Raw genomic sequence first — 26,690 nt, forward strand, 5'->3', positions numbered from 1 at the left:
GTAAAAGTAATTACCCGGTTCTTCCTTTCATTAATAAGCTAATAAAGTTATTGTGATCAGAAGGTCATAGAACTTGGAGCCTAAATACCTACGTAATAAGGAAATAACATGATGTTACTGTTTAGGTTTGCGCCTAATTTATTGCGTACTAAATCTATTACATTAAGATAATCATGTGAAAGTTTATCAAATATGTTTTCTAAATCATTCTTGATCTCATAATGATGTAGTGTGCCTTTATTATTAAACATATTAAATATAAAATCTCAGGGCTACGCCAAACATGTTCATGGTAGGTACCGTTATTTAAAAACATAATCGGTAATTTGGTCCTACCAGAATAAAATGACAACCCCACTTTTGAATATTTTTTTTATACATAATTACACATGTTTGAATGTTATTTTCGTATAGTTTTTTCTTTACGAATTTATTTTATACAAATCTTATTGACAACTTTGTATTATAAATATGCCTTTATAAAGAAATTATTTTTGCTCTTTTACAATATAATTACTAAGATAATATGTTGATTCTAATAAATATTGTACAAAAATCTTATAATATTATCATATTATTTCGGAAATATCAAATACTAATTTTGAGTAAGCTAAACTATGGAATTTTGTATTCATAACCTTGCAACTGGATTATTATTTTGCGAATTGTGAACTGTCAAAATATTAACATAACCTTAAAATAATAAATGTAAACACTCGCAGATGTTTCTTAAACTTCATTTTTTACAAGAGGCTTATTCGATTAATTTAAAATGAGTATAGATGATGTAATAGCGAAATCTTCGTTTTCTATGTTGGAGGGTAAGATAGACGCCCGAATCCTTAAAGTATTAAAATCAATGGGATTCGAAAGACCTACGCGAATTCAAGCGGAGACTTTACCCCATTTGCTGCAGCAAAAGGACCTCATCGGTGCTGCAAAAACTGGAAGTGGAAAAACCTTAGCGTTTCTTATACCCATAGTAGACAATTTGATTAAACATAAGATAACTCAAAAACATGGTAAGAAATAAAATGTAAATGTTTTAAAACTTTTATTAAGTTGACTATGGTTCATCAAACCTTTATTTACAACATCTTTAATTCACATTGCGAAACACAATCAAATACAATAGGAATTTTAAATTGGTTAAATACCTGTATGTAATGTGCATGTTTATATTTTATTTTAATATGGGCACGGCAAAGTGATCTTACTGTACCTGATGCTAACGGGGGTCCAATAGAATGTCGAATGATGAGATCTATGTACCACTTGACAGTCGATACAATTATGCAGTCGTGTAGGAACTGAATATATAGGCTGATCCCCGAATGTGACACATTATCATGGGCCGCTATGGTAGAGTATCATGGGTGCAAATATTTAAAAAGCAGCACTTTTTGTTGAAGTTAAGTTTGATATTAATTTAATTTTTAACATGAAAAAGAGACTGTGAGGAATGGTCACTGTCCAGGCAGATATATCTTATCATCGGCATTAAATACTATTTTATGAGTATTTAAATGAACTGCTCTAAACAGCAATAAAAAGTATACAATTGTAATTATACTGTAGTTTAAACTGATTTTGAAAAGTGCAACACCAGAATTTCTTCCTATTCTTCTCTGCTGAGAACGGCTTTTCGAACTGGTGGTAGAGTTAAAGATGACGGAATCTAAATAATGAATTTTACAAATTCAAATGAATGATTTCATTTCATTTACCAATACCTTTCAATAACCGGATTTGGTGCAGTAATGCATACTAATATTAAAGAGAATTCATGTGGTATATTAGATACATGTAAAATAATAGGTATAATTAATACAATATTACTCATAAACATAACCCAGGTGTGTCTAATTACTACATAAAAACAATAATATTTCACAGAACGAAGTATTCTACTAATTATGTTAATTATAGGTACATTCTGTATAATTCTGTCTCCTACCCGTGAGCTGGCACTGCAAACATTTGATGTACTTACAAAGCTGCTAGTCGAGATTGATTTATCGCATTGTTTAATTGTTGGAGGTGAGAAAAAGGCTAAGGATGTGATAAAGCTACAAAAAGGTCAGTATGCTGTTTATTTGTTTATACATTGAGATCACATGGCAAGTTCGTGTTATTTAAATAAAACATTTTCTGTCACTTTCTCTGTTTGTATCTCCAAAATATTTTAATGAACATGATATGACTATCTTACAATACTGTAGTAAACAAATTATGTAAGTGGTATTTACAAACTGTTTACCTTAATTAGTTTTGCCATGACATATTTTGGACAGATTTTAATTGAGGAATGTTAAAAAAAAATTAAATTAGCGAAAGACCATAAAATTATATATTTTTAATTTGCTTTGGATTTTGAAGAAATAGTTTATATTACGTAAATTGATTCAATGTTATTAATAAAAATACCCATATTATGCCTTTTTCCTATGGGTAGGCAGAGGTGTAAGAAGGACACCCACTTCTCGCTAAGTGTGTTCCGTCCCATTATGCGATAGGGCTTATCCTAGGAGAGTTTATCGCCATTTCGGATAAAAATATCAGACTCCAGCTTGATACAGAGCAGAAAAACACAATATCACTTTGCCTTAGGATTAGAACCCGGAATCCCAAAGTGGTGTCACTCACACACAGAACACATAATATAACTACGCCACCAAAGCGGTCAGTTGCATTACTTTAGGGTTAATATTAAAATTAAACTATTTTTCAGATTTTATTGCGGTTTTAACATTTTACTTCCTCTCCCGACGTTTCGAAGACTTTGCAGCCTTCATGGTTACGGGTGAGGTATTGTTCATCCGTCCAAGTTACAATATCTACCTACATTTTACAATTATACAACTTTGCAAGCTTGCACAAGCCTGGGATCCAGTTCTACATTTAATTAAATCGTAACCCAACAGACCTGCTGCCAGCCTTCAAGACCCTGTGAGCTCATTCTGCGTAGATGGGACCACTAACAGTTAAAAAAAATTAAGAGTTGTATATTTGTAAAATGTAGGTAGATATTGCAACTTTGACTGCGCATGAACGACACCTCAGTCCCCCCCGTGACCATGAAGGCTGCAAAGTTTTTGAAACGTCGGGGGAAAAAATAAAATATTAAAACCGCGATAAAATCCGAAAAATAGTTTAATTTTAATGTTTAACATTCGCGTAAACATAAGAAATTATTAATATCTTATGTTTAAGAATGTTACAGGGGTATAATATTAACACAATCTCTTGAGATTCTTCTTATACAAAGTGTATGACAGTATTTTCACAACAGACCTCTTTCCCCCAAATGGTTAGGCAGAATCAAAACTAGGGCGCTCTCATTACTCCGACTTTATATGCGTTTCAAGATGTAGTTGAAGAGCCTATCGTCATATTGGAGATAAATTCCTATTCTAGATAACCAAGCTGTGTTTCTTATTGCAAAACTCACACAAATTCATACCAATTTGGGAATTAAACTCGCAATCGAATGTTTTACAACTCAGGTATAAAACACTAGACTGATCTAGTAAGATAACAGTAATATTATCTTCACGCGATATTACTTAATATTGATATGGTAGTATTGTCTTGATCAAGAACTCGTCTTACTCCGCACTAATATTATAAATGCGAAAGTTTGAATGTTTGTTAAAAGTAAACGCAGAAATATCAACGGATTTTGATGAAATTTGGTACACGAGTACAAATAAGATTTTTTAACTAAATGGCGCTGGACTGGTAGTGTATTTTAGGGACATTTATAGCAAGAAAGGCTTCACTCGAGCGAAGCCGCAAACCACACCTAATACTATATAACTGTCATGCAGTCGGATTTTAATGACTAATGTCAAGACAGGATACTATGACGCAATTAGTCTACGCATTGTTGTCATAATCTTGTGAGACATTTTCCTCATCTATAACAAAACGATAAGATGGTAAATCCCTTGCAAATGACTGAGATCCTGTTTATTTTCCATGTGTTTACATCTTGACTGCGTTAGTGGCGTAGTTTTATTATGTATTGCGTACGCGTTACGATTGTTGTCTCGTTTGATTGTCGGATTGGGTGTTATATCGATGCATACATTTATACCTAAGATAATAATAAAATAATAATACCAACCCTGTATTATAAAATGTTCTACTGCTGGGAACGGGCCTTCTCTATTACTGAGAGGGATTAGTCCACCATGCCACTAGCCTAGTGGGGATTGGTAGACTTCACATACCCTCAAAATTCTTATAAAGAGCTTCTAAGGTTTCCCTTACGATGTTATCTTTCCCCATTAAAGTAAGTGATAATAAAATAAGATTACACACAGAACTTCAGAAAAGTCAGGGGTGCGTGCTCTCTAGTTTCGAACCTGCCGACAATCGCCTCGGCGGACCGGTCCATGCCCAACTAGGCTACCGCCGCTTTATCGCGTAACATATTACTTAATAATACTTTCCGTGCATATTTTTAGGTGCAAACATCGTAGTAAGCACTCCCGGTCGTTTATTAGACCATATGCAAAATACGGAAAAATTCAATTTCAAAAATCTAAAACATTTGATTGTGGATGAGGCTGACAAATTGCTTGAAGCAGGTTTTGAGAAACATGTCAATGGGATAGTTCAGTTGCTGCCAAGTAAGTGTTGATTGAATAGACATTCAAAACAATCTGCCATCTAAGCTTGTCCCAAAAAAACCCATCTCGTAAGTCAATGTTGTTTAATTTCGACGTTTGTGGTTGGTCGTGAGACCAATGCGCCAGTCACGTGTTAGCCTCTCAGCCAATCCAATTAAAATAACACGGAGTCGTGTACTGTTTTTTTTGTTCTGTATTATCTAAGCAGTAAGCACACTGGGCCACTATCAGATCATTGAGTATTTCATTCTTTAACCCATCGTTATCATCGTCATCAGGCTGGCTTCTTTGGTTTACCTTGTTTATTTATTATTAATAATTTGATCTCTAATTAGATATATCCGTTATAATTGATTTTAATGTAATTTAGTTATGATAACTATTCTTATAACTTCTTTTGGAGTATCAAAGAAGTTTTATTTATCAAAATTGCAGATTGGTCTTCTTTTAGTGATCTTTGTAGCATCGACAATATCTTCCTGTAAATATTTCTCGATTCGCCACTGATACTTCCTCATTCTAAGTACGCCTACGTAAAATAATATTATGATATCAGCAATCAATTAATGATGTTAACTCTATTGAACCGTAAATGTATTATATAATTTTGTGTTCCAAGAGATTATTACTCGTGAATGCAAATAGAAAATAATTACGTATCACTTACGCGTACGGACCTATGAATGTATCTAAGGTCAGGGGACCTATTCCGTTTGTGAAGTCATCTCGGTTTTTTTGAAATCACGGGCGTTCTAAATGAAGTTATAGCTTTTATAACTGTAAGTATAGGAAAAAGAGTAAAAAAATCCCCTACTATTATATATATTATATATATTGCCGTGCTAAGGCTCAAAAGCGGTATCTCAAAAAAAAAAACAAACTTAATTTTTATGTCGTCAGTTAGCTCAAAGAAATACCCATCCAATGAACTTACCTAAATTACGCAGTCTTATTTAGAACTTGTTGAAAAAAACCTCTGTATCTCAGTTTTACATACAAAACTATGAAACTGTATTTACAAAACTTCGATTATCTCAAAATAAAGTTTCCCTGACATACCGCTTTTGCGCTTAGCACGACAGTATATGGCTGTCGAAGTTATTACTGTACTGAATTATGTTAATCTTATTTCAGCAAATAGGCAAACAGTACTCTTTAGCGCTACTATTGATAGCAAAGTTAAGAATTTAGCAAGATTAGCGTTAAGAAATAATCCTGTGCACATCTCTGTCAAAGATGACACAATATCAACAGTGTCAAGATTGCAGCAAGGGTATCTATTTATTTATACAGTTTACAAAAATAATAAAATCAATTTAATAGTATTAACAAGAGATTTTTTTCAGGTATTGTATATGTCCTGTAGAGCAAAGACTGGCATGGTTATACAAAATGTTAAAGAAAAGTAAAAAGTTCAAAGTCATGGTGTTCTTTTCATCATGTAAATCGGTAGACTTCCATTATGAATTCTTTAAAATGCATTGTAAAGCAACAGTATTGAGTATACATGTAAGACCTTCAAGTATATTATTACTTTTAAAATTTTTATGCAAGTCTACTAATGTCTTAAATTTTCCAGGGTAAACAGAGTCAAGCTAGAAGGAAAGAAGCGTACCATAGTTTCATAAAAGCAAAAAACGGAGCATTATTTTGCACAGATGTAGCTGCAAGGGGCTTGGATATTCCATGCGTGGATTGGATTGTACAGTACGACCCACCCACTGACCCTAAGGTAAAAGTTCTCAAATTAATAGTTACTAATCATAATATCGATTCAAGCAGAACACCTACGTATAATATCAGTATAAATATAATATGAACTAGGGGGTTCCTAGATCGGGTGATACGCGTGGATTTTTCCAACACGATTGACTCGGTATTCAACTCCCCAGATGGAACTGACTTTAGTCCGGTGTTTGGTAGTAAAATATAGGCTAAATTGTTATCGCTGAAAAATTGTGTAGGAGTGGCATTAAAGCAGATGACTGGTGAGAGATGTGGTATTTTATGATTGGGTAGGAATAGTGTTAAGTGTCTTTTTTCTAACTAAAGGGTAAAACTCCGTAATCAAAAAGAATTGAAGATGATCACTTGGTCACAAGTGCCACCTGCAAAGTACTCATTAATCAATATTGTTTGCGGAATGTAACAAACGTGTTACGAAGATTAGTTGCAGTTGTTTGGCTGACAATAAAAGATATTTGCTTACATATTACATTGTTTCAAATAGAAATTTGACAAACGGGAATGTGAATTACCTGGTGGCACTCGATCACCGCCATGCATGGAAATCTTTAAAGGGTTACTCATCAAAGAATTGGACGATGCGAATTTTAGGCGATGTTAAGATTAGCAATAAAAGCAATTTTTACCGTGTAAACAGTTCAAGTTGAATTCTGCTAATTTTAAAGTTTGCAGGAATTGTGTAAATTAGCATGTTTATAAAACAATTGAAATAGTGGCGCTATTGTAAACGCATCTTAAAATTCTTGCTCAATTGCTGCAAGAACTTACTAGTCTAAACTCTAAACTTAACATTAGATAACTTCCATCGTACAAAAAAGCACCTAATGTTAAGTAAGTATATAATACTTAATCCCCTAAGTATAGAATATTTACAATCATGCGCAATTCAATTTACTACGCTTGACATATTTTGTAGAGTATACGTATATATTATTATTACTTATCCCCGATTATAGTCAACAACTTTGAACTTAGTTGTTTACATATAGGTATCGATTGGAAATCATTCATAACGAATGCAAAATATTTATTATATTCGTAGGCAGAGTGCGGATAATAAACTACGCTAATTGGATAATAATTTTATATTTTTCTCTTGCAAGTAAAATCTAAAAGTAATATAAAAAATAATCGATGAATGTTAAGCGCAAATCTTGAGAGCAACTGAACCGATTTCGCTAATTATTTTTTTATTATATTACTTGAAATACGAGGATCGTTCCTACGGAGAAAAATTTTAAAAATTGCCTGAAAAAGTCTAAAAACAACACTTATCTGTATTCCCATACAAAAGATTCGTAATAATACTTAAAAGTCAATTTGAACTTTAATACCATACTATAAAGATTTACTGTTAGTGGACGGGTTCCGAGAAGGCAAAACAATTGAGTGACGTTAGATGGATCGATGGAAAGAACTTAAACCGTCTTATTACAAAAAGCGAAATATACCTTAGCTTAAACCTGTACTAACAAAACCAGTCTTATCTGGGAAACCACGCTTTAAATTTGTCCGTATTACAAAACTCATAAAAACCGTAGACTTCTTAATAGCGCCATTTAAACCATGGCCTATATATAAACCACAGACAAATACAAACAACATTCGTTCAACACGACATCATTTAATCGCAACGTCCCATATACCCAAAAAAGAAAAATGTTTTCATACAATGTTAATGATTAAATAATGTTTAGGAGTATTAAAAATATTAAGACTTGGTTATTTTGCTCCAAGATCAACAATAGTTGTAACTTCGATTGCAGTTTTGTTTACGTTTCAAGTTTTGAGTAATGTTATATTGGCTGGTAATACATCAAAATGCGTGTTACGAAACATAAGGGTCCCGCGTGTTATGTGAAACCATAACATTAAACAAAACTATTGCGGTGACTATTGCAAATAGCTTTGAAATTTATTATCAGTATCTTATTGTATAGAACAATTGACTCTTTGTAATATTGGGATGAATCAACGAAAAAAAAAGATCTGAAAATTGGAGTACTGAGTCGAGTCTATTGAGTCGGCGTGGCGTTTCCAGTAGCTCACGACTTCAATATCCTCAATATCGACTGAATCTACCACGTTAATATCCATTTTCGATAAAAAATAACACAAGGCAATGAAACAGACGCCAATTTAAGAGATAATCTGACAAATGATTTGAAATTTGATTTGACATTTCCGATTTAGACCATCGTCAAACCAGGGGTCGCGTCGCCGAGGTTTAGCATTAGACCATCAAATAAGGTCAGGTGGGGCAAGTGCGCCGACGGGGTAAGTGCACCTACCCTAAAAAAATCGAGAACTATTGATCTTATACAATTACCGCAATCTTACATCTATGCCACTAACTGAAATACAGTTCCACTAAAAACATAAATGGCTATGTTCATTTTAATACGATTTATTCGCCATTTTATTTTAAGTGTCATTTAGACCTGTAAACCGAGATGACCCCGTGAAAGATAACATCAAATATTTCAAGATATTTAACATATTTCTGTAAACCAGTAAGGTGAGTACATAGTTTAAACCTTTTATTTTAACTTCCTGCCTGAATTTTATTTATATATACTAAAATAAAGGATTTTTTAGCAATGTGAAAAAATTTACCTAAAAATTGACGAGTAGGGCAAGTGCGCCACAGTTAGTAGTCATATGGCGCACTTGCCCCTAATTCATATATAACCAACCTTTTTTGAGAATAAGTTTTACTAATATGAATTATTATTATTAAAATGTTATACTTAACAGCAGAATTTTTGTACTCAAGGTATTTTGTTTTGAGCCGACTAAAAAAAGGGCGTATAAGTTAATTTTTTTTTTACAAAAGAAAAACTGAAATACCTTGGTCTAGAGCAACTTTACGTGAATAGGTTGCAACTGTTCGATCAGGCACGTTATCTGGATATAATGCAGCTAAAACATATCAAATGTCATAAGGCCAAATTCTAAGTAATTGAGTTATAACGCATTCAAAATTGTTATTTCCTACATTTTTGTATGTTTTTTTTAGTTTTTAGAAATAAAATAGATTTTATATTAGGGCTAACATTTTTTTATTCCAACATATCCGCACACAAAACTCTAACATAGCAAAAAATTATATATAAAAAAAAAATCTAAAATGTTTTCAAGCCCTGATTTACATATATATGGCGCACTTACCCCGAATTTGATTTGACAGCCATAGTTTGTTATAATATTGAGTGATTAAAAGTTATCCAAGAGCAATGCGAGTAAAACTTATTTATCTATGGACTAAAGTGAGTGTTTTCTTTATAATGTTTCATATTGGCGTTTTTTTTACACAGGCGCACTTACCCCATTTCCAGAGGCAAGTGCGCCTACTACCATTTTTTACTTTTGAGTAAACTATTATTAATTTATGGTCCGATTTCCTTAAATGGCTATAGGTTGTTATCACAAAATACCAAATATTCTTAAATTAATAAAATTACATTCTTAAGTCAGCACAAAAAGAAATTATTTTGCATTGAATCCAGCTATGAAAATTTTATGGCGCACTTCCCCCGACTGACCTTAGTCCATGGTTTATCGTTAAACTACTTTTTGTAATACCATTTTTATATAAATCGTACTCTGCATAGGTTTAAACCAGAGTTTTTAGTTAAACCTCGTTTTGTAATAAGACGGAAAGTGTTTTATAATTTTTATTTTTTTCATATACTTAATGTAAATTTCATATACTAATTGTTGACTTACCAACTTTCTTTTTTTTAACTTACTAGCTGACGCGGTATCCCGAATAGCAGAATAAGTATTAAAAAAAAAAGACTGTTAGGTGGTATGAAGTTCGCTGGTGCAGCTAGTATTTTATAAAAGTCATTAGGTGCATTTGGCTATGATCAGTCGGTTTTTGAATGAGTTGGGAGAAACCTCCCAAATATGTCTTTCTGTCTTAAAATATTAAGTGATACCGGCATTTTATACATCAAAGTTATTATTAAAGCTTATTTGTGTGATAATATTATCCCTCAATTCTCCCCGTGTTAACTTAAAAATAGGTGATAATATCTTTATATACATTTAAAACCCTTAGAAAAGATGAGGCGTCCGCAATATAAGTTCGGACTACGTTCTAATAATGTTTCTAAGGCGTGTATGAAAATTTATAAGTGGGCATAAAAGTACTCGCGGTCTATTCGGCTAAAACTAAAAAAATAACCACACTCTAGTGACATTTATGCGATGTATGATCTTACAAGACATCCGCACTTAGCTAAATTTATTTCATACGAGTTCTCGTGTCTATGAATAAAGATTGGATTGATATTGTACTATTCTTTAGTCACATATCCATAATAAAAATTCTAATGTAGGTAAATGCGAAAATCTTCATGAATTAGACTTTTAGGTGTGACACTTCACAATGTGGTTTCAATAACGGACTGTTCATTAACTTTACATTTAACAGAATACGGTGAGATCTTGATGTGCAAGAAATGGATAAACTTACATATATACTGACTTATACAGAACTCTTTTAGGCGGGTTATACTATTCGTACTTGCCCGGATTTTTCATATTCATTTCAAAAAGAGTATGAATTCTATGAAACATTCAAACCAAATATGCCATAGTCAAGTTTTTGGTGGACGTAGAAGTACTTAATTTTGAACTGAATATAACAATTTTTTATTACTCTATACTTATTGTAAGTATTCATTAGGAAACGTAATTATTCATAGAACGTGACTCAGAGTGACACATTTGCTCATTTAAAGGCTTTATTATAAAATAATACCTATTGGTGTATACCTACATACATAATGAACATACGCCTTTATACGCAGACGGTTAGGTAAAGGCGCAACTACAATAATTGGATCGTTACGTTAAGTCGATATTTGGCCAATTTCCTATTTAATGCTAAAAACATTTTTTGCTCTTTATTTGTTCAGGGAATGTAATAAAAAAATAATAATTTAGAAGTTTTGAAATACATAAAACTCTCATTTAGAAAGGTCTAGTATTATAAAAGTTATCTTATTTTTCTCTTGAAACGTCTACTGTAAAGACTACATTATCGAGTTGGCGTCCTGTTAATTGCCGACATCGAATTGGAAATTAACTTATAGATAAAAAGATGTAAATCAGTGGCGAAGAGTAGATAAATCCGATTCCCTTTCATAATTTATGCAGAATCAAATTATCATTATATTGATTTGCAGACTGCACTTATGGAAATTACTATCCATATTATTTTGTGTCGATTTCCCTTTCGGTAAACTACACCCTTTGTCACTTGTTAATATTGAAACTACAGAAATTAATGTTTGTAGTATCCATTCGGTTCTGTAAGACAATGATACCCTAAGATGTTTTTATTACATAGATACGTTGTCCGAGCTCTGTACTGGCAAGACGAAAGTAAGGTAATTGCCCGACTTAACGGCCAATGAGCGTGCGGCATTAAGTTTGTTACGTAACTGTCGATGTATATATATCCTTTTCTAACAAATGTATGCTACATCTTTTTATTCCTTCTTCGAGCCAATTTGTAATTATATGTACTGGTACGTGACTATAGCAAACAGTGCGCCGTTTTTATGTGTTATTTTGTTAGTGTATGACGCGTCTATTTGTAAAACGTCATTGATGATACCTACTTATTTTTTTCCAAGTAATTGTTAAACTTCTTATATAAACATAACATGATTTTAGGAGTATATTCATCGAGTAGGTCGCACTGCCCGTGGATTAAATAATAAAGGAAACGCAGTTATCTTACTCAGGCCAGAAGAGGAAGAATTTGTAAAGTTTTTGGAAAAAGAAAAAGTTTATTTAGACAAATATTCGTTTGGTGATCCTCCAGGCGAAGTTCAAGAAATGGTAAGATATCGTGCGAATTATTTTACAAATTCCAAAAATAATATTTTATAATGATGGAAATAAGTGCGCCTTATCGAAATGTAGATAAGAATTTATTGACAGTTATTCTAGAATAATTGATCATTGAACAATAGTTCTCAGAATATATTTTCCGTAGTAATTCGTACTGGCCATGGAGATAAAATTACTAAACCATTCAAGTATCTTCGGAAATAATCCTAACATCTTGGTAATAGTTAATAATCATGAAGTATATATTAAGTATTAAAAGGATAATGTGTGATGAGTTCAGGGTCTCCAGACTATTACCACGAATCCGCAACTAATGAATGTAAATTAATAGAAAATAATATCAATTGTTTTTCACTATCCCATATTATAATTATTTTGTTTTTCAGGTAGAAGATATTGTAATTAAAAACGGGGTGTTTAAGATTTTAGCGAGAAAAGCATTTCTTTCATTTTTGAGGTGTTACAACAAACACCCTTTGAATAAAATTTTTAACATAAATAACATGGATTTGAAATCAGCGGCAAAAGCATTCGGTTTTCGGGAACAGCCCGACGTCGACTTCCGTATCCTTTTCATATATTTTCTTCATTTTGTTTATAGAATCGGAGGTAAACGGGTTCGATGCCCGCATATTTAAATTTGACTTGCAATGACCGCAAATGAATTACATTATAAAACAACTGTAACTTACAAAGTCTCCAATGTTTTTCATTTATACATTATATGTAATAATTTCGCGAATTTCTTTTATCGCAACTGTGCAAATATTTCTTTAACGAACTTACAGTAAACAACAAGAAGAGGTAAAATGAAGATCAGAGGCATAATATTGTTACAATATTTGGAAACAAATTCGACCTTATATGACAGCAGTGGTCATTGACTATCGAGTTATTGACACAGATATCAAATATTTGATGATTTATCTCGAGTTTCTAAAGGAACAAGGTTGTAAAGCGAGTTATCGCGTGTTGCAAAATAATACAAGATTGATAACAACAATGTTTCATGTTTACGTGAAATTTGATTTATGTTAGGGTAGGGTAATCTTATACGAACTTATTATACTAGGCGCCGTTAATTCAATTATTGGGTGACGATTATTCAAAACAGGGATCGAAAAGGTTACCGTTTACACTAACTAACCTTATAACGTGAGGTCCCTTGTCACTCCAAAATGACGGAATAAATAAGTTCAAGTCGTAACTGTGATAATGATTTATTCACGTTTATTACAAATTGTATTTATTATAAATAAAAATCATCTTACAAACTTCTTGTTGTTTCCTTTTTGCCTGTATATTTTAGTTTTTTCTGTTTTCTTTTGACTATTTGCAGGGGCGTTAAGAGATTTGAAATAGCCGTAGCCGCCGCCTCCCTTTCTCTTCTGGGGTGGTCCCTTATTTGCTACTTTGAGTTCAACAGCTGGTGGTACCGTGAAACCAAAAGATTTTGAAACTTTCGCCAAATCAATTGTGTCGATGTCGAAAATGGTTTTCAGGTGATGCGAGTCATAAGCCCGTAAATAGCTCTTGAACGCTTCCTTTGCAGACTGATTTAGGAAATAATTTCTTGATATCAATTTCTCAAGCTGAAAAATAAACATTTTTATACATACATTTGCGAATCATAAAAGATGCTCTAAGACGATAAATAGATCCATAATCGAAATATTTTGTAATTTTTCATATTTTATTTAACCAATTACACAATTACCTGCAACTGTATGTCGGCAACTTTATTCCAAGAGAACTCGAATTCGTTCAACGTTACTTTAGACTGCTTCAAATATCTTAAGAAGCCGAGTTCTTCAGGCCGCAAGAACAATAGAGCGTGCCCGCTCGTTCCCAATCCTCTGGCAGTCCTACCTACACGGTGGATATATTCCTAAAAAACAAATTAGATTTCATTAATACAATTTATTCTATTTATCATTTTCTGGCAAAGTGAAAATTATTTAAAAATATTATTTTATTATTAATTTTAAAAATAATATTAATATTTGTTCGATTAACCATTATTGCTCATGTTAGATTCAGAAAAGTGTTAGCAAAACACTGCGCTTAGAGTACTCGTATTTTGTATCTATTATAATCAGGTAATAACAAGCTGACGCGCGTCAGACGCTTGTTATCCGATCAGGGTTTACCATTCTGCAAGCAATGACTTAAATTTCGTCAGACAAATAATCTTTCGTTACTAAAAGATATATCTAGCGATAAGTGCTTGTTACATCCGTAACATCTCTAATCTACACCTACCAATAATATAGTAATTTAATTAGATACCTTAGGGTCGTCTGGAGGGTCATACTGCACGATCCAGTCTACAGCTGGAATGTCAAGCCCTCTTGCAGCAACATCCGTACACAATAGTATGCCAGATTCAGCATTACAAAATTGGAAGAATGTTGTTGTACGTTTTGTTTGCTGTTGTTTACCCTGTTTGGAAAAATAGTTATAATGTAATATGCTACTGCAATTCTTTCTGTAGGACCAATACCAAATATTTGAAGAAAGCTGTAAGTAACGCCTAAATCTTTAACAATTAAAACTTATTTCAACATTAGCATTGATTTGGGAGTAATATGGTTATATAAGGTAATGTCTTTATGTCCAAAGGAGTAAGCAAAAACATAACTGGTGCACCACAACACTACCAAACTTATTTGAATCTAGTGATATCATAGGAGAGTGAAGTTCTTTATTGTACACAAATTTTATACACAATCAACTGTCATATATTTTTAAAACCTATAATAACAATAAATTCTTTATTTTCATAAGGTGAACAAACACTGAAATAAAGGCACATATATACATAACAATTTAGGAACAAAGTGTTTACGAACTATGGTGTTCAAATGAAGATTAAAAACTAGTTTTATTTATGTATGTTATACTTACATGTATGGACATGACAGGTAGATCAATATAGTTGAAGAGTTCATGATGATATTTAACAGACATACAAGTTGAGAAGAACACCATTACTTTTTTCTTTCTGTTCTTTTTTAAAAATGTGAATAATACCATCATACGTCTCTCGGATGGACAAACTATGTAGCTGCAAATGAATAACACTATTGCATTATACTGTGACATCTTGGTTTACAACTGAATATCAATAAGTAATATTAATGTAATTTTTTTATATTTTTTAACATATATATGTGTATTGCCTCTAACAAGACTACAAAGGAATCAAAAGCTGATAATATATTTTAAAAAGTTTGGCCATTGGAAACCAATACTAATATAATTGTTATTTTAGGATCTATGGAAATTAAAAAATAATAATTTTAAAATACCATACCCTTGCTCCAAAGAATCAACAGTAGCTTGTTCCCGGTGATCGTCAACACCTACGTAAACCGGTTCATGTTTTAATGCAAGCGCTGTAAGTGCTTCAGTTTTCTTAGTTTGCGTGGCACTGAACAACATTGTCTGGCGACGTTCTGTAAATAAGGATTTTATCGATTGTGAAATAAATTAAGTCAATTTAAACCCGGATCTTTCTTATAAAATGTTGATTAGCTGATTACTGTGCTTGTTTAATTACATAATCAAGTATCCGTTATACCTTAAGCTATTTATTGCTGGTTCATTTCTGTCAAATTCAAATTAACAACTTACTGGGCAACAATTTGATGATTTGCTTGACTTCCTCTTCAAAACCAATCTCCAAAATCCTATCAGCTTCATCAATGACAAGACATTGTAGATTTTTGTACAAGAAATCAGGCGTGTTTTGCAAGTGATCTAGCAAACGTCCAGGTGTTGCTACTAATATATTTATGCCTGGAAATCATGTATAAAAATAATTATTAATTATTATTAATAAACATTTAATATTTTTTAAAGAATATATTAACTCAATAATAATTGATAGCCAATGTATCTTGATAATAGCAAATTTAAACTAGAAATAATAAATTATAATTATTATTATTGACAAAATATTAATTAAAAAATTTAATAGATAATATAATTCGTATTACCTTTTGAAAGTTTCTGTGCTTCCGTACTTCTATTGGCACCACCCATAACCAGTCCGTATGTATGGTGATGGTATTTCATTAACTCCATGAGCACTCCAAATGTTTGCATAGATAACTCCCTTGTTGGAGACAGGATTATCACACCGGTGCCTAAAAGTAGCCTTCTTTTAGCATAATTCTAGGACTTAATGGAATTATCTAGATCCATTTGTGATCAGATATCCATTCTGTGTTCATCTAGACCTATAACTTTCAACTACATCACAATCTCAAGTAAATGTGCCTCAACAGTTTGCACCGGAGACTCAATCTACCATTGATTGGATGAGTGAATGATAAGCCTTCATATTCGCCTTTTCGTCATCATATAAATGAATATTATTCATAAAGTCAATATCATCAAGTAATTATCATATTTAGTTATCAATACACTATTTAGAATTTATCAAAAATATATCATATATTGATTACTTATTTTTTATTTTAAATGTCTCGTCAAAGCTGAAATATTCCAATTAACTACAAATACTGTCTCGAAAAATATTGAATAATTGAATATTAATTAGTTACCATTTCTTGGCTTGAATTTCAATTTATAAATAAGATCAATAGCTGGTATGAGGAATGCCAATGTTTTTCCCGATCCTGTTTTAGCCGCTCCCACTAAATCTCTTCCCTCCAACAGTGGCGGTATAGCTTTAGCCTGTATTTCCGTCATAGTTGTGAAACCCATATCTTTTATTCCCATAAGTGTCGCTTCACAAACTGTTCCTTCCAATGATGAGAACTTTTGGTCAGAAAGTATGCCTAAGCACAAGCTTGATCCTGGTACTGTAAAAGAGATTTTTTAAAGTGATATGTTGTGTAAACATCATTTCATTTTTATTATTGCCTTAATGGATAGGTAACGGTGGCGAAGGGTGTAATTTTTCTAAAGGGAACACAACACAAAATATGGGTAGGTAAGAACCAATATGAATGTGGTCTGCCAATCATTCTAATGATATTCTATTTTACCTAAATTAAGAAAGGGAAGCCAGCAGGAATTGGGTACATGGACCCTGCACCACTGATGGGTAAACTAGCAGATGTGATAGTATGTAGTGTTTGCCACTCATTGACCATAGCAGTATCAGGGGCACATTATACTTCCGACTACAAACGATTTTATACAAAATGGAGAATGGAATAATATTAAGAAGTAACTCACACTGGTTTTCATTATCGGTTTTGTTCTCTGTCTCATTTTCCTCCTCAGATGCATCATTTTCTGGGTCTTCTTTTTCCTCTTTTATTTCAACTGGCTCTTCTTTTACTTGAGGCTTCTCTTTTTTCTTTTTCTCTGTTCAAATGAGATGTTAAGAATATTAGACAGGTTAGCTATGCAATTTATATAAAAATTTGTTATAGTAAAAAAATTACATCAACCTATTTATATACTTACTCTTGGGTACTTGTCCATTTTCTTTACTTTCAAGAGGCCTCTTCTTTACATCTTTTTCAGAAACATTCTCTGGTTCTGAAATAATTGATTTTGTGTTTATAAAGCCTGAATGACCGTATTACAATACATATTACAAATTCAAATTTTTATGGCTCACATAAAGTTAAAGCCTTAACAATCCTCTACGTCTACTGACACCTTTTAACACAGGGCACATGAAACATAATATTATGCTATACGTTATTTATTCGTTGTGAGTTGGGAACATTGAAGGGACCACATAATGTGGAGACTATCCAATAATATATACAAGCAATAATATTTTTTTAAATAGTAATAAATATTTTATTCTGCCTTTGGACTTGTTTGCAAAAGACCCAACACAAAACACAACTGAAAAGAAACAAGAAAGCAAAATATGCAATTTTGTTTACTTGTGTGACATAATTCAGTTATTTTAGTATAAAGCCCTTAGGGCGCTGCATGCCCCCAGTTTCCCGCCACAAATAAAGCCTTGGGTCTTAAGAGCTTTAAAGGGGCCTCATCATTTAATTATCATAACCAGTAGATTTTTGTAACCAATGCCATTATAGCCTTTATAATTGGAGCTTTGCAACCAAATCCCTTTCTCACTATTATGACAAACTCGGATTAAACCTACAGCTATTACATTATTAAATGGTAAGGTGTGTGTCTAATAAACCTCATGAAGGTGTCCAGAGGTGTGACTTATTTTAGATAAAAGTAATAGAAATATCGATACAAAATTTGAATTTCATCTTACTTCTGAAATCCTTTTTTAAAATATTTTTTTATCTTGTATTTATGAAATTTTAATCTTAGTATTTTATAAATACTAAATTTCTTAATTTCTTACTAATTTTCTTAAACAAAATTTCAAATTTTGATCAGAGAGGAAGGTTTGACCCTTCCCCTGATGTTTGATCTCGGAAAGTTTCTAGAAACTCATCGTGAATGAAATAACACAAACAGCATAAATGTTCATTTATAATAGTTGTAAATTAACATCTATTTTCAGCATCATAACTGGAAAATCTGAAAACACTTCAACGACTTTACTAAACTAATATATTCAAAAGTAAGTAACGTGTTATTACTTTTACTACTATGAAGAGGTTATCTTACCTGATGTTTTTTCGGTACTTTCCTTTGTTTTCTGTGAAATTAACTTTAATTTGCGTTTCTCACGCTTTTTTATTTTTCTCATAAGTATTTTATCTGGAGTAGGCATTATAAATACAAGTATAAATCTTTGTTTCACATGGACAATTACATATACACATGCAAGGTACACATGTCACATGTCAGAATTTTTGTGACCATGCTGTAATAGTGTTGCGACTCTGTATTCTGATATCTGTCATTGCATGTACTGGCGTTTCAGATGAAAACCAATAATTCAAATCGATTAATTACATACTTTATCTTACATTATAGTCTGGTTATTGCATATTTCAACTTCCGAAAAGGCGATGCCTTTATTTTTGAATTGAGAAACCGGAAAAAATATTGTTTGAGACATTTTCGGAAAGATTTATTTGTGTTCATACAAAAGCATACTATATCATTTTTGAATGACCTTAAAATAGTCTGATATTGCTATGAGCTATTACCCCTACCTTACACTCTAGTCACTAGTGATGTCATTCGTCAATTTCTCAGATTTTATAATTTGTATTTTGTTGTCATATATGTATTATGTACCTTTTGTCAATTCTCACACGTGCCAAAAGTGTAAACTCTACCATCTAAAGAGTAAACAATAAATTAATTCTATTAATTAAACAGTTTGCATACATTTGTTTAGAATTAAAACCCTCAATAATAGGTAGTAGTATAAAACCCTCAAGCTTCAATTGTATATATTTTCCATATATATTATAGTTATCTTTGGTGGATATTACATTGCATCTCAGTATGGATGAACAAACGCTTCCAAAATTCAAGGAGTTAAAGGAAAACGTTTCTCGTGAAACACTGCAAGCAGTTAAGGCCATGGGATTCAAACGTATGACGAAAATTCAAGCACAAGTTATTCCGAAAGCTTTGGAGGGAGCAGATATAGTAGCCACAGCGAAGACCGGTTCAGGCAAAACTTTGGCATTTCTTATTCCTATAGTAGAAATTGTGGCAAAATTCTTAGAAATGAAATTGCAAAGTAAGTTCAACATAGGTATTCATGAAAAATCTGTAGGTTTTATACTCAAACTTCCATACCATTCAATGACATAGATGTGAAGTTTGTATGTAGAAAATAATAATATCCTCATCTTTCATTTATTACTTCACTTTCAGAAACATGTTGTATAATAGTGTCCCCTACTAGAGAATTAGCTACCCAAACATATTCAGTTTTCAAAGATCTGACATCTCGATATGAAGATATGAATTCATCACTGGTGATTGGAGGGGAGCATAGAAAGAAGCAAAGTGCTGAACTGGCACAAGGTTTGTTAATTTTAAATTGAAATTATTTATTAATAAAATAATTTGTATTTCATGCATTTTAGTTAATAATATTGTAAAATTGTATCTATTCAAGTTTAGATTCATTGCTTTTCTTATAAAAAAAAATATTCTTATTTTATTTCAGGTGTCCATGTAGTAATAGCGACTCCTGGAAGATTATTTGACCACATGCGAACAAAGGAATTCGATTATAAACATGTAAAATGCTTGGTTTTGGATGAAGCGGACAAGATTTATCAATATGGCTTTGAAGAAGACTTAAAACAAATTATAAACCGTCTTCCTAGTAAGTATTTTAAATTCTATATTATATGCAATGGAATATTCTAATTGAAAAGTGGATACATAGGTTAAAAAAGGCTTTATATTTTAATTTTAGAGGAAAGGCAAACAATGCTGTTTAGTGCCACATTATCAGAGAGGACTGAGGCACTGATCTCTTCTGCCATGAAAGAAAATTTATACAATATTAATACTGACCAAGATGATTTAAGGGCTACAGTTGAAGGATTGAAACAAGGGTAAGAAAATGATATATGACTATAATATTTTTTTGGTAATTTTTATCCTTCAATAACCAAAATAAGAAACTCTTATTTATATTAACAGTTTTTTTTACAAGAAAGCTTACATTTATTTTCAGATATGCTGTATGTGAAACAGAATACAGACTTTGGTGGTTGCATAAATTACTGAAGAAGATCCAAAAATATAAAGTCATGGTGTTCTTTTCTAGTTGTAAATCAGTTGTGTTTCATTACACATTTTTTAATGAATATTGTAAATCTTCAGTACTGTGTATTCATGTAAGTTCTATTTTTTATTTAAAGCCTTGTTTATCCATTTTATCCATAGTTTCACCTCACCTATATCATTAGTTAAATAAAAAACTGAATATATACTATTCACAAACAACAGTCAAGTGTGAATTAAATCATCCCAAACCCCAAAATATGTTTTATGCTTTTTAATTTAATCAATTGTCTAAATAGTCTAAAATGTAGTGTGATTTTTATATAGTACTTATAAATATAGGGAACGAAATTACTAAAAATCTTAATATAATGTATATTTCAGGGAAAAATGAATCAAGCAGATAGAACAGCCACCATGACAAAGTTCCATGAAGCAGACAAAGTGGCGTTGTTTTGTACTGATTTGGCAGCCAGAGGTTTGGATATACCTGCAGTGGATTGGATAGTTCAGTTTGATCCACCTGCAGATGCCAATGTAAAAATAATTAAAATAATAATTAAGTGTAAAGACTAGATGCATCTTTGTTATTTTACTTATTAGTAATTTAAATTGGCAAACATTAGGCATGGTTTTGTAGTTGATTGTTAAATCTCTTTTTTAAAAAAGGATATATTGTACAAAATGTTATGAATGCATACCAAATAAATGCTAAATTATTTGTTCCAGGAATATATACATAGGGTGGGGAGAACGGCAAGAGGTATCAGTTCAGTAGGAAATGCAGTATTACTTCTAAGGCCAGAGGAAATTGATTTTATATCCTATTTGCAAGAGTCAAAAATATATTTAGATAAATATGAAACTTGGGATAGTTTTTTCAATCTAGAACCTAAGGTATATCAAAGAAATATCTTATTTCTATAACATACCTAATATTATGTACTCATTCTTATTTATTTCCCTTTGTTTATAGTTGCAGGCAGCCATGTCAGATCCTAACTTTCATCAAATGGCTGTTGAAGCTTTTGAAGGGTATATCAGAGCACATGAAGTTAAAAAATTTAAGCAAATATTCAATATAGTGAACATAGACCTCAACAAAGTAGCAAATTCTTTTGGCTTGAAAGAAAAACCTGATGTTGATATTCGTAAGTAATTTAAGCTTATTCTTCATACATACACATTATTTGTATCACGCCTATTTTCGGGTAGGCAGAGGTGTAATTACGAGATTTCGCGATTTTGATTCCCATGCAATTGGGCGCCAGCCTACAGCCATTTAGGCAACCCTACAATGCGAAAAGCGAATACTGAGAAGGGTAAAATCCACTTATTATAACTTCAACTTGGGATCGAACCCGAGACCTCAGCATGGCAGTCATACCGCTACCGCAATACAACCACGCCACTAGAGAAGTTGTTTTCTTCAAACTTATGAAATACTTATTTATTATTTTTATAAACCTTGGAGGTAGCATTGTTGAGCAAATGACTTAATTATCTTCTCCCGTCTGTGTTTCTGAATGGTGTGTAAGAATAAATATATATTTCTTTACAGACATAGGTTTTAGTAAAAAACATCGACCACGAAAGAGAATGGCGGCGGTCCTTGCAGCCAAAGGAGATTCCACAAAACGCCTGAGGTCATGAACTTCAGATTAACAACATACATAATATTGTTACAAAATGTATTTTTGATACTTTAATATTTAATACCCACTTTTGTGGTATTTTCAAAGGCAGTAATGTATAGGATGTACATTTTAAAATTGTTATTAGTGAAATATTTGTATTTATAAAGTTAAATAAAACTCATGAAATAAATTTCATATTTTCTTTATAGCATTTAACTTAATAACATTAGCAGTAAAATATTTATGTGAAAAAAATATCTATTTTCTGACTAGATGGAACTGAAGATAATATATAATATAATATGCATACAAAGTTCTGAATATAAATGTAAAATTATTGGTGATATTAAATGAGAGGTATAATTGCCAAATTAAAATCTTAGGAACTTTACAGTTTGAAAATCTTAGTACTATGTACAGAGATTTAAATACACTCATTTCGCAGAAACATTCATTTCATAAACATTGTTCCTTCCAAAACAATCTTCATGATTATGTTGATGATTGACCGCATAAATCATAGAGTCTATAGTCTCAACCGTTGCGGGACACCTATTCAATGAAAAATACTGAACACATCTCCATGATGTTTTGCCATGTGTTGTTGAATGTTTAGTATATACAAAGTTCATATGCACTAGTTGTTTGTGTCCTTTTCTGCTGTATATGTACTTATATCTGACAGGTAATTGTGGATTTTCATTTGATCCATTCACTACTAGTGAAAGGGCACCTGCAATTCAAAATAAGAGATTTTAAAACAACTGTCAGAAGTATCAGTTTAGCAAATTAACTAAGTTTAGTTATAAGATTAGGGAAAAATGAGGTGGAATTAAAAATATTTCTGATATATAATTTATTCAAAAATGATTATAAAAATACATTCAGTTACCTATAGTCAATCAAATCACACAGTTAAGTAACATCACACATTATAAAATACTTTATCAAAGACACTTGGACAAGGCCTAAAACTGTAAAATAACTCATAAATTTAGGAATGTAAATCTCAATTTGGTATACCAAAACCTAGTTATAAAAATAGCTCTTAAAGAGATCATTTCAAAATTAAGGAATAATTTGCATGCATTGAGATACAATAGACACTAGACTAAATTATAAAATAAACTATTATAATAAATAGACTAGAATATGAGCAATAAAGTCTTCAGAAAAATTTATGGCAGACACCGCATGGCACTTATTGAAAGAGAAATAAACATTACAGATTTACAAAAATAGAGATTTCCACAAAAGTGTATAATTGGCACTTGAGAGCAGTACTTATCACAGATGATTAACTAATTTATTGTGCTTCATGATTTCTTTATTACTCTACTGTTACTGGTATTTTAAACCAAACTTACACTAATGTTACAAAATATTATATTGTTTTTACAAAATCACAAAATATCCAGATGTGTTGTTTTTTTTGGTTGGTCCCAAAACCAATTTTGAATCTTTGATTCATTTTTTCTGTTACAACAGCTGTTATAAATGTTAGCCTTATGACAAGCCTTATGAAAAATACAAGTTAAAGCAGCTGTGTCACCTCTTTAGAGGGTTTAAATATACTTATACTAAATTAAGATGCGTAATAGTCGCCTTGTAATTGAGATACTTTGAGTACATCGTTAAAATGAATTTCGAAACACGGAGATTTACAAAAAGGTAATTCACATGCACTGCACATGAACCTAGTGTCCCGTCTCTTCCCAATTTTCCAACACAGCCTACAGGAGCGTTGAGGATATTTCTTTTTTCCATCTTCTTTTTGCGGTATTGTAACAAGACGGTGGTCCAGAGTGTGCCTTGGGTAGTCCTCACACATGCTACTTCTCAGGGTATTTGAAACTTTACCGTTTACTAAGTTTTTTAAGTCGATGAACAAAGAGCTCAAACTGGTATCTGAAATCACGATGGGCATTTTCAGTGAACTGCTTTAGAGAAACAATTATATGATAATTATAAAAAAAGATTTATAAATGTTGAAAATGCCATCGTGTTTTCTTATAAAGGATTTGCAAATGAAAATATGGGGTTCAATGAAAACTAATATAATGATTGCATTTTCAACACAATCTCTGTAATTTTATCCTTTTCAGACAAAACAATAAGCAGTTTTTATAAATAATATAAATGACAGAAGCCATTACACGAAAATACAGATTGTGTTCAAATGTAATGTAATGTTATTATGACTTCTAAAAGAAATACAGTTGAGAAATATCTACAATATATCAATATTGTAAGTAATACTCACTATCTTGTGGAGACTGGTAGTCCAAGGGCATCGACAAGTCTTTCTTGCTGTCCCTCGAGCTATCAAAGTTCTTTGGAGTGGTACAAACGGCTGGGTCTGTTACTATAATATCACTATCATCACATTCAGTCTTCAATTCCACACCATTATCGGATGAAGACTGCTCTTGAGTTTTATCATTCAGTTCTTTCATATTATTTTTTTGTAAGTGATTATATGAAGTAGTAATATCCACTGGATTATCATCATATATATTTTTTAAATTTTCAAAATTACTGTTTGGTAGTAATGTGTTACTGTGTTTATTGTATGGTGACTTTTCTTTTATTTTTGGTCTCTTTTCTGAATTTAGAACATCACTATAATAGTTGTTCTGTAAGAATTCTTCTGACTTTCTTTTTAGATTACTTAATCGCTGTAATTTTTCAATAAACTGTCTTTGTTTTAGTAACACTAGTTCATTGTTTAGCACTTCATCATTCTGTGAAGGTTCATAAGAATCAGACACACATGACTCTGCATCCTGAGTATTGTTCTGAGTTTCCAAAGTGTGTTTTGTTAAGTCTTGTTCCTTCTCATTGTCATCATCAGTCTGAAAATAGCCAAAACTTATAATCTTATCTAAAAGTAAACTCTTTATTTAAACAGTATCTTTTCTAGACATGTATACTGCTGTAAGTAAACAAGTTTTGTTGTAATTAATTAAAGAAATATTGGTATGGTATGAAACTTATCACTTATATTAAAAATATGAAAAAAAATGTTGGTATAATATGAAAATTATCAGTTTCATAGTTATGAATACATAGAAGTGCTTATATTTAAATTTACCTCTTTATTTGTTAAACCTTTAATCTGTAGAACTTCAGCTGTGCCTATAAAACTAGTGAGATCTTCCCGTTTAACACTAACTTCCCCATGGTACATGAACTGGAGCAGGTCCCTCATGGCTTTGTGCGTCACATCCCTTAGAACAACTGCAACATAATATACAACTTTGTTTATATCTCAAACTTTATGACTTAGTATAGGTTCATTGTTCAGATTCTATATAAATACATTTTATCGCATAAATTAACCAATTACACAGTAATTATTCGGACGGAAAAAAAGAAAAAAATCTCGAATAGCACAAGTAAGTTAACTATTGTGTTAAGTAAACCTTTAAGTTTAAGTAAGGTAAATCTGACATATTGGTTATAAAATACCACTATTTTCAACATGAATAGAGGCGTTTCGCAAGTTACTAGTCGCTAATTACAAAATTGCATGTAATTACAAACATAAAAACTACTCACCGATCGGATGTTGACATGGATTCATTTGAAACATTTTCTTGAAATAAGGTGAACATATCGACAGTATCACTTTGTGTGCCTGTAACAAATGGCCTTCGACCGCAATTGTTACATCGACAAATTCGCCATTGCCTAACAGACCGGCGAATCCTTTCGTCAGATTCCCGTGAAAATTGTTCCAGGACAATGAGAATTGTTGATCCATTTCTAACCACTATTACATAGCGTTTACCATAAGCATGTGCAAGCTATAGCCACATATACGACTTGTTTACATAGTCTAATGATTTTTACATGTAAATTCTCACAGTTTTTCGACGTATTTGATAAAATAATATGATAAATATTTTGTGCTAAAAACGTGACAGCTGTGAACGGCGCGTCGCGTACGTCGTAGTGTTGTTCATAACGTACCCGTATTTTGTTAAATGTAAATCGAGTTTGTGAGTTTTACTCTGACCTTACTATCGACTAAACAAGGAATTACAATTTATAGTATTCATAAAACATGCTTATCTTTTATATTATGTGGTTTAAAATAATAGGTATTTGTATTATTATATTCAAGTACTTAATCAGAGTTTTATTGCCTTTCTTGGATTAGTGGCAG

The 26,690-nt window shown here is 31.8% G+C and overlaps 4 protein-coding genes across 6 annotated transcripts; 2 read left to right on the forward strand and 2 right to left on the reverse strand.

The window, feature by feature from the left end:
- The first annotated feature begins 531 nt into the window (after positions 1–531).
- LOC115445208 (ATP-dependent RNA helicase DDX18) lies at positions 532–13,234 on the forward strand. Of its 2 annotated transcripts, XM_030171409.2 has the most exons (9): positions 535–1,022; positions 1,930–2,079; positions 4,473–4,637; positions 5,772–5,910; positions 5,984–6,146; positions 6,217–6,369; positions 12,075–12,242; positions 12,641–12,818; positions 13,043–13,234. In XM_030171409.2, the coding sequence occupies exons 1-9, from the start codon at positions 773–775 to the stop codon at positions 13,060–13,062; spliced, it is 1,386 nt and encodes a 461-aa protein (XP_030027269.2). In that variant the 5' UTR covers positions 535–772; the 3' UTR covers positions 13,063–13,234. The 2 variants fall into 2 exon arrangements, with proteins under 2 accessions (XP_030027278.2, XP_030027269.2); XM_030171418.2 differs by lacking the exon at positions 4,473–4,637 and having other exon boundaries at positions 532–1,022.
- Positions 13,235–13,458: 224 nt separating this feature from the next.
- On the reverse strand, positions 13,459–19,030 carry LOC115445184 (probable ATP-dependent RNA helicase pitchoune). The gene is made up of 11 exons (XM_030171373.2): positions 18,846–19,030; positions 17,700–17,774; positions 17,466–17,597; positions 16,826–17,086; positions 16,256–16,405; positions 15,891–16,055; positions 15,571–15,712; positions 15,162–15,321; positions 14,544–14,696; positions 13,972–14,142; positions 13,459–13,846 (listed from the first exon to the last, which is right to left on the reverse strand). Exons 1-11 carry the CDS (start codon positions 18,949–18,951, stop codon positions 13,517–13,519), a joined length of 1,845 nt encoding a protein of 614 aa, XP_030027233.1. The 5' UTR covers positions 18,952–19,030; the 3' UTR covers positions 13,459–13,516.
- Positions 19,031–19,361: 331 nt separating this feature from the next.
- LOC115445199 (probable ATP-dependent RNA helicase pitchoune) lies at positions 19,362–22,718 on the forward strand. The gene is made up of 9 exons (XM_037441096.1): positions 19,362–19,878; positions 20,016–20,168; positions 20,314–20,475; positions 20,569–20,710; positions 20,833–20,995; positions 21,267–21,419; positions 21,612–21,779; positions 21,859–22,033; positions 22,444–22,718. Exons 1-9 carry the CDS (start codon positions 19,638–19,640, stop codon positions 22,533–22,535), a joined length of 1,449 nt encoding a protein of 482 aa, XP_037296993.1. The 5' UTR covers positions 19,362–19,637; the 3' UTR covers positions 22,536–22,718.
- LOC115445219 (influenza virus NS1A-binding protein homolog A) lies at positions 22,706–26,479 on the reverse strand. 2 transcript variants are annotated; one of them, XM_030171439.2, is made up of 4 exons: positions 26,081–26,479; positions 25,614–25,759; positions 24,783–25,374; positions 22,706–23,252 (listed from the first exon to the last, which is right to left on the reverse strand). In XM_030171439.2, the coding sequence occupies exons 1-4, from the start codon at positions 26,283–26,285 to the stop codon at positions 22,954–22,956; spliced, it is 1,242 nt and encodes a 413-aa protein (XP_030027299.2). In that variant the 5' UTR covers positions 26,286–26,479; the 3' UTR covers positions 22,706–22,953. The 2 variants fall into 2 exon arrangements, with proteins under 2 accessions (XP_030027299.2, XP_030027290.1); XM_030171430.2 differs by lacking the exon at positions 22,706–23,252 and adding an exon at positions 23,361–24,427.
- Between the last annotated feature and the right edge of the window lie 211 nt (positions 26,480–26,690).

The sequence above is a fragment of the Manduca sexta genome, chromosome 21 (assembly GCF_014839805.1).
Source record: "Manduca sexta isolate Smith_Timp_Sample1 chromosome 21, JHU_Msex_v1.0, whole genome shotgun sequence".
Lineage (NCBI taxonomy): Eukaryota > Metazoa > Arthropoda > Insecta > Lepidoptera > Sphingidae > Manduca > Manduca sexta.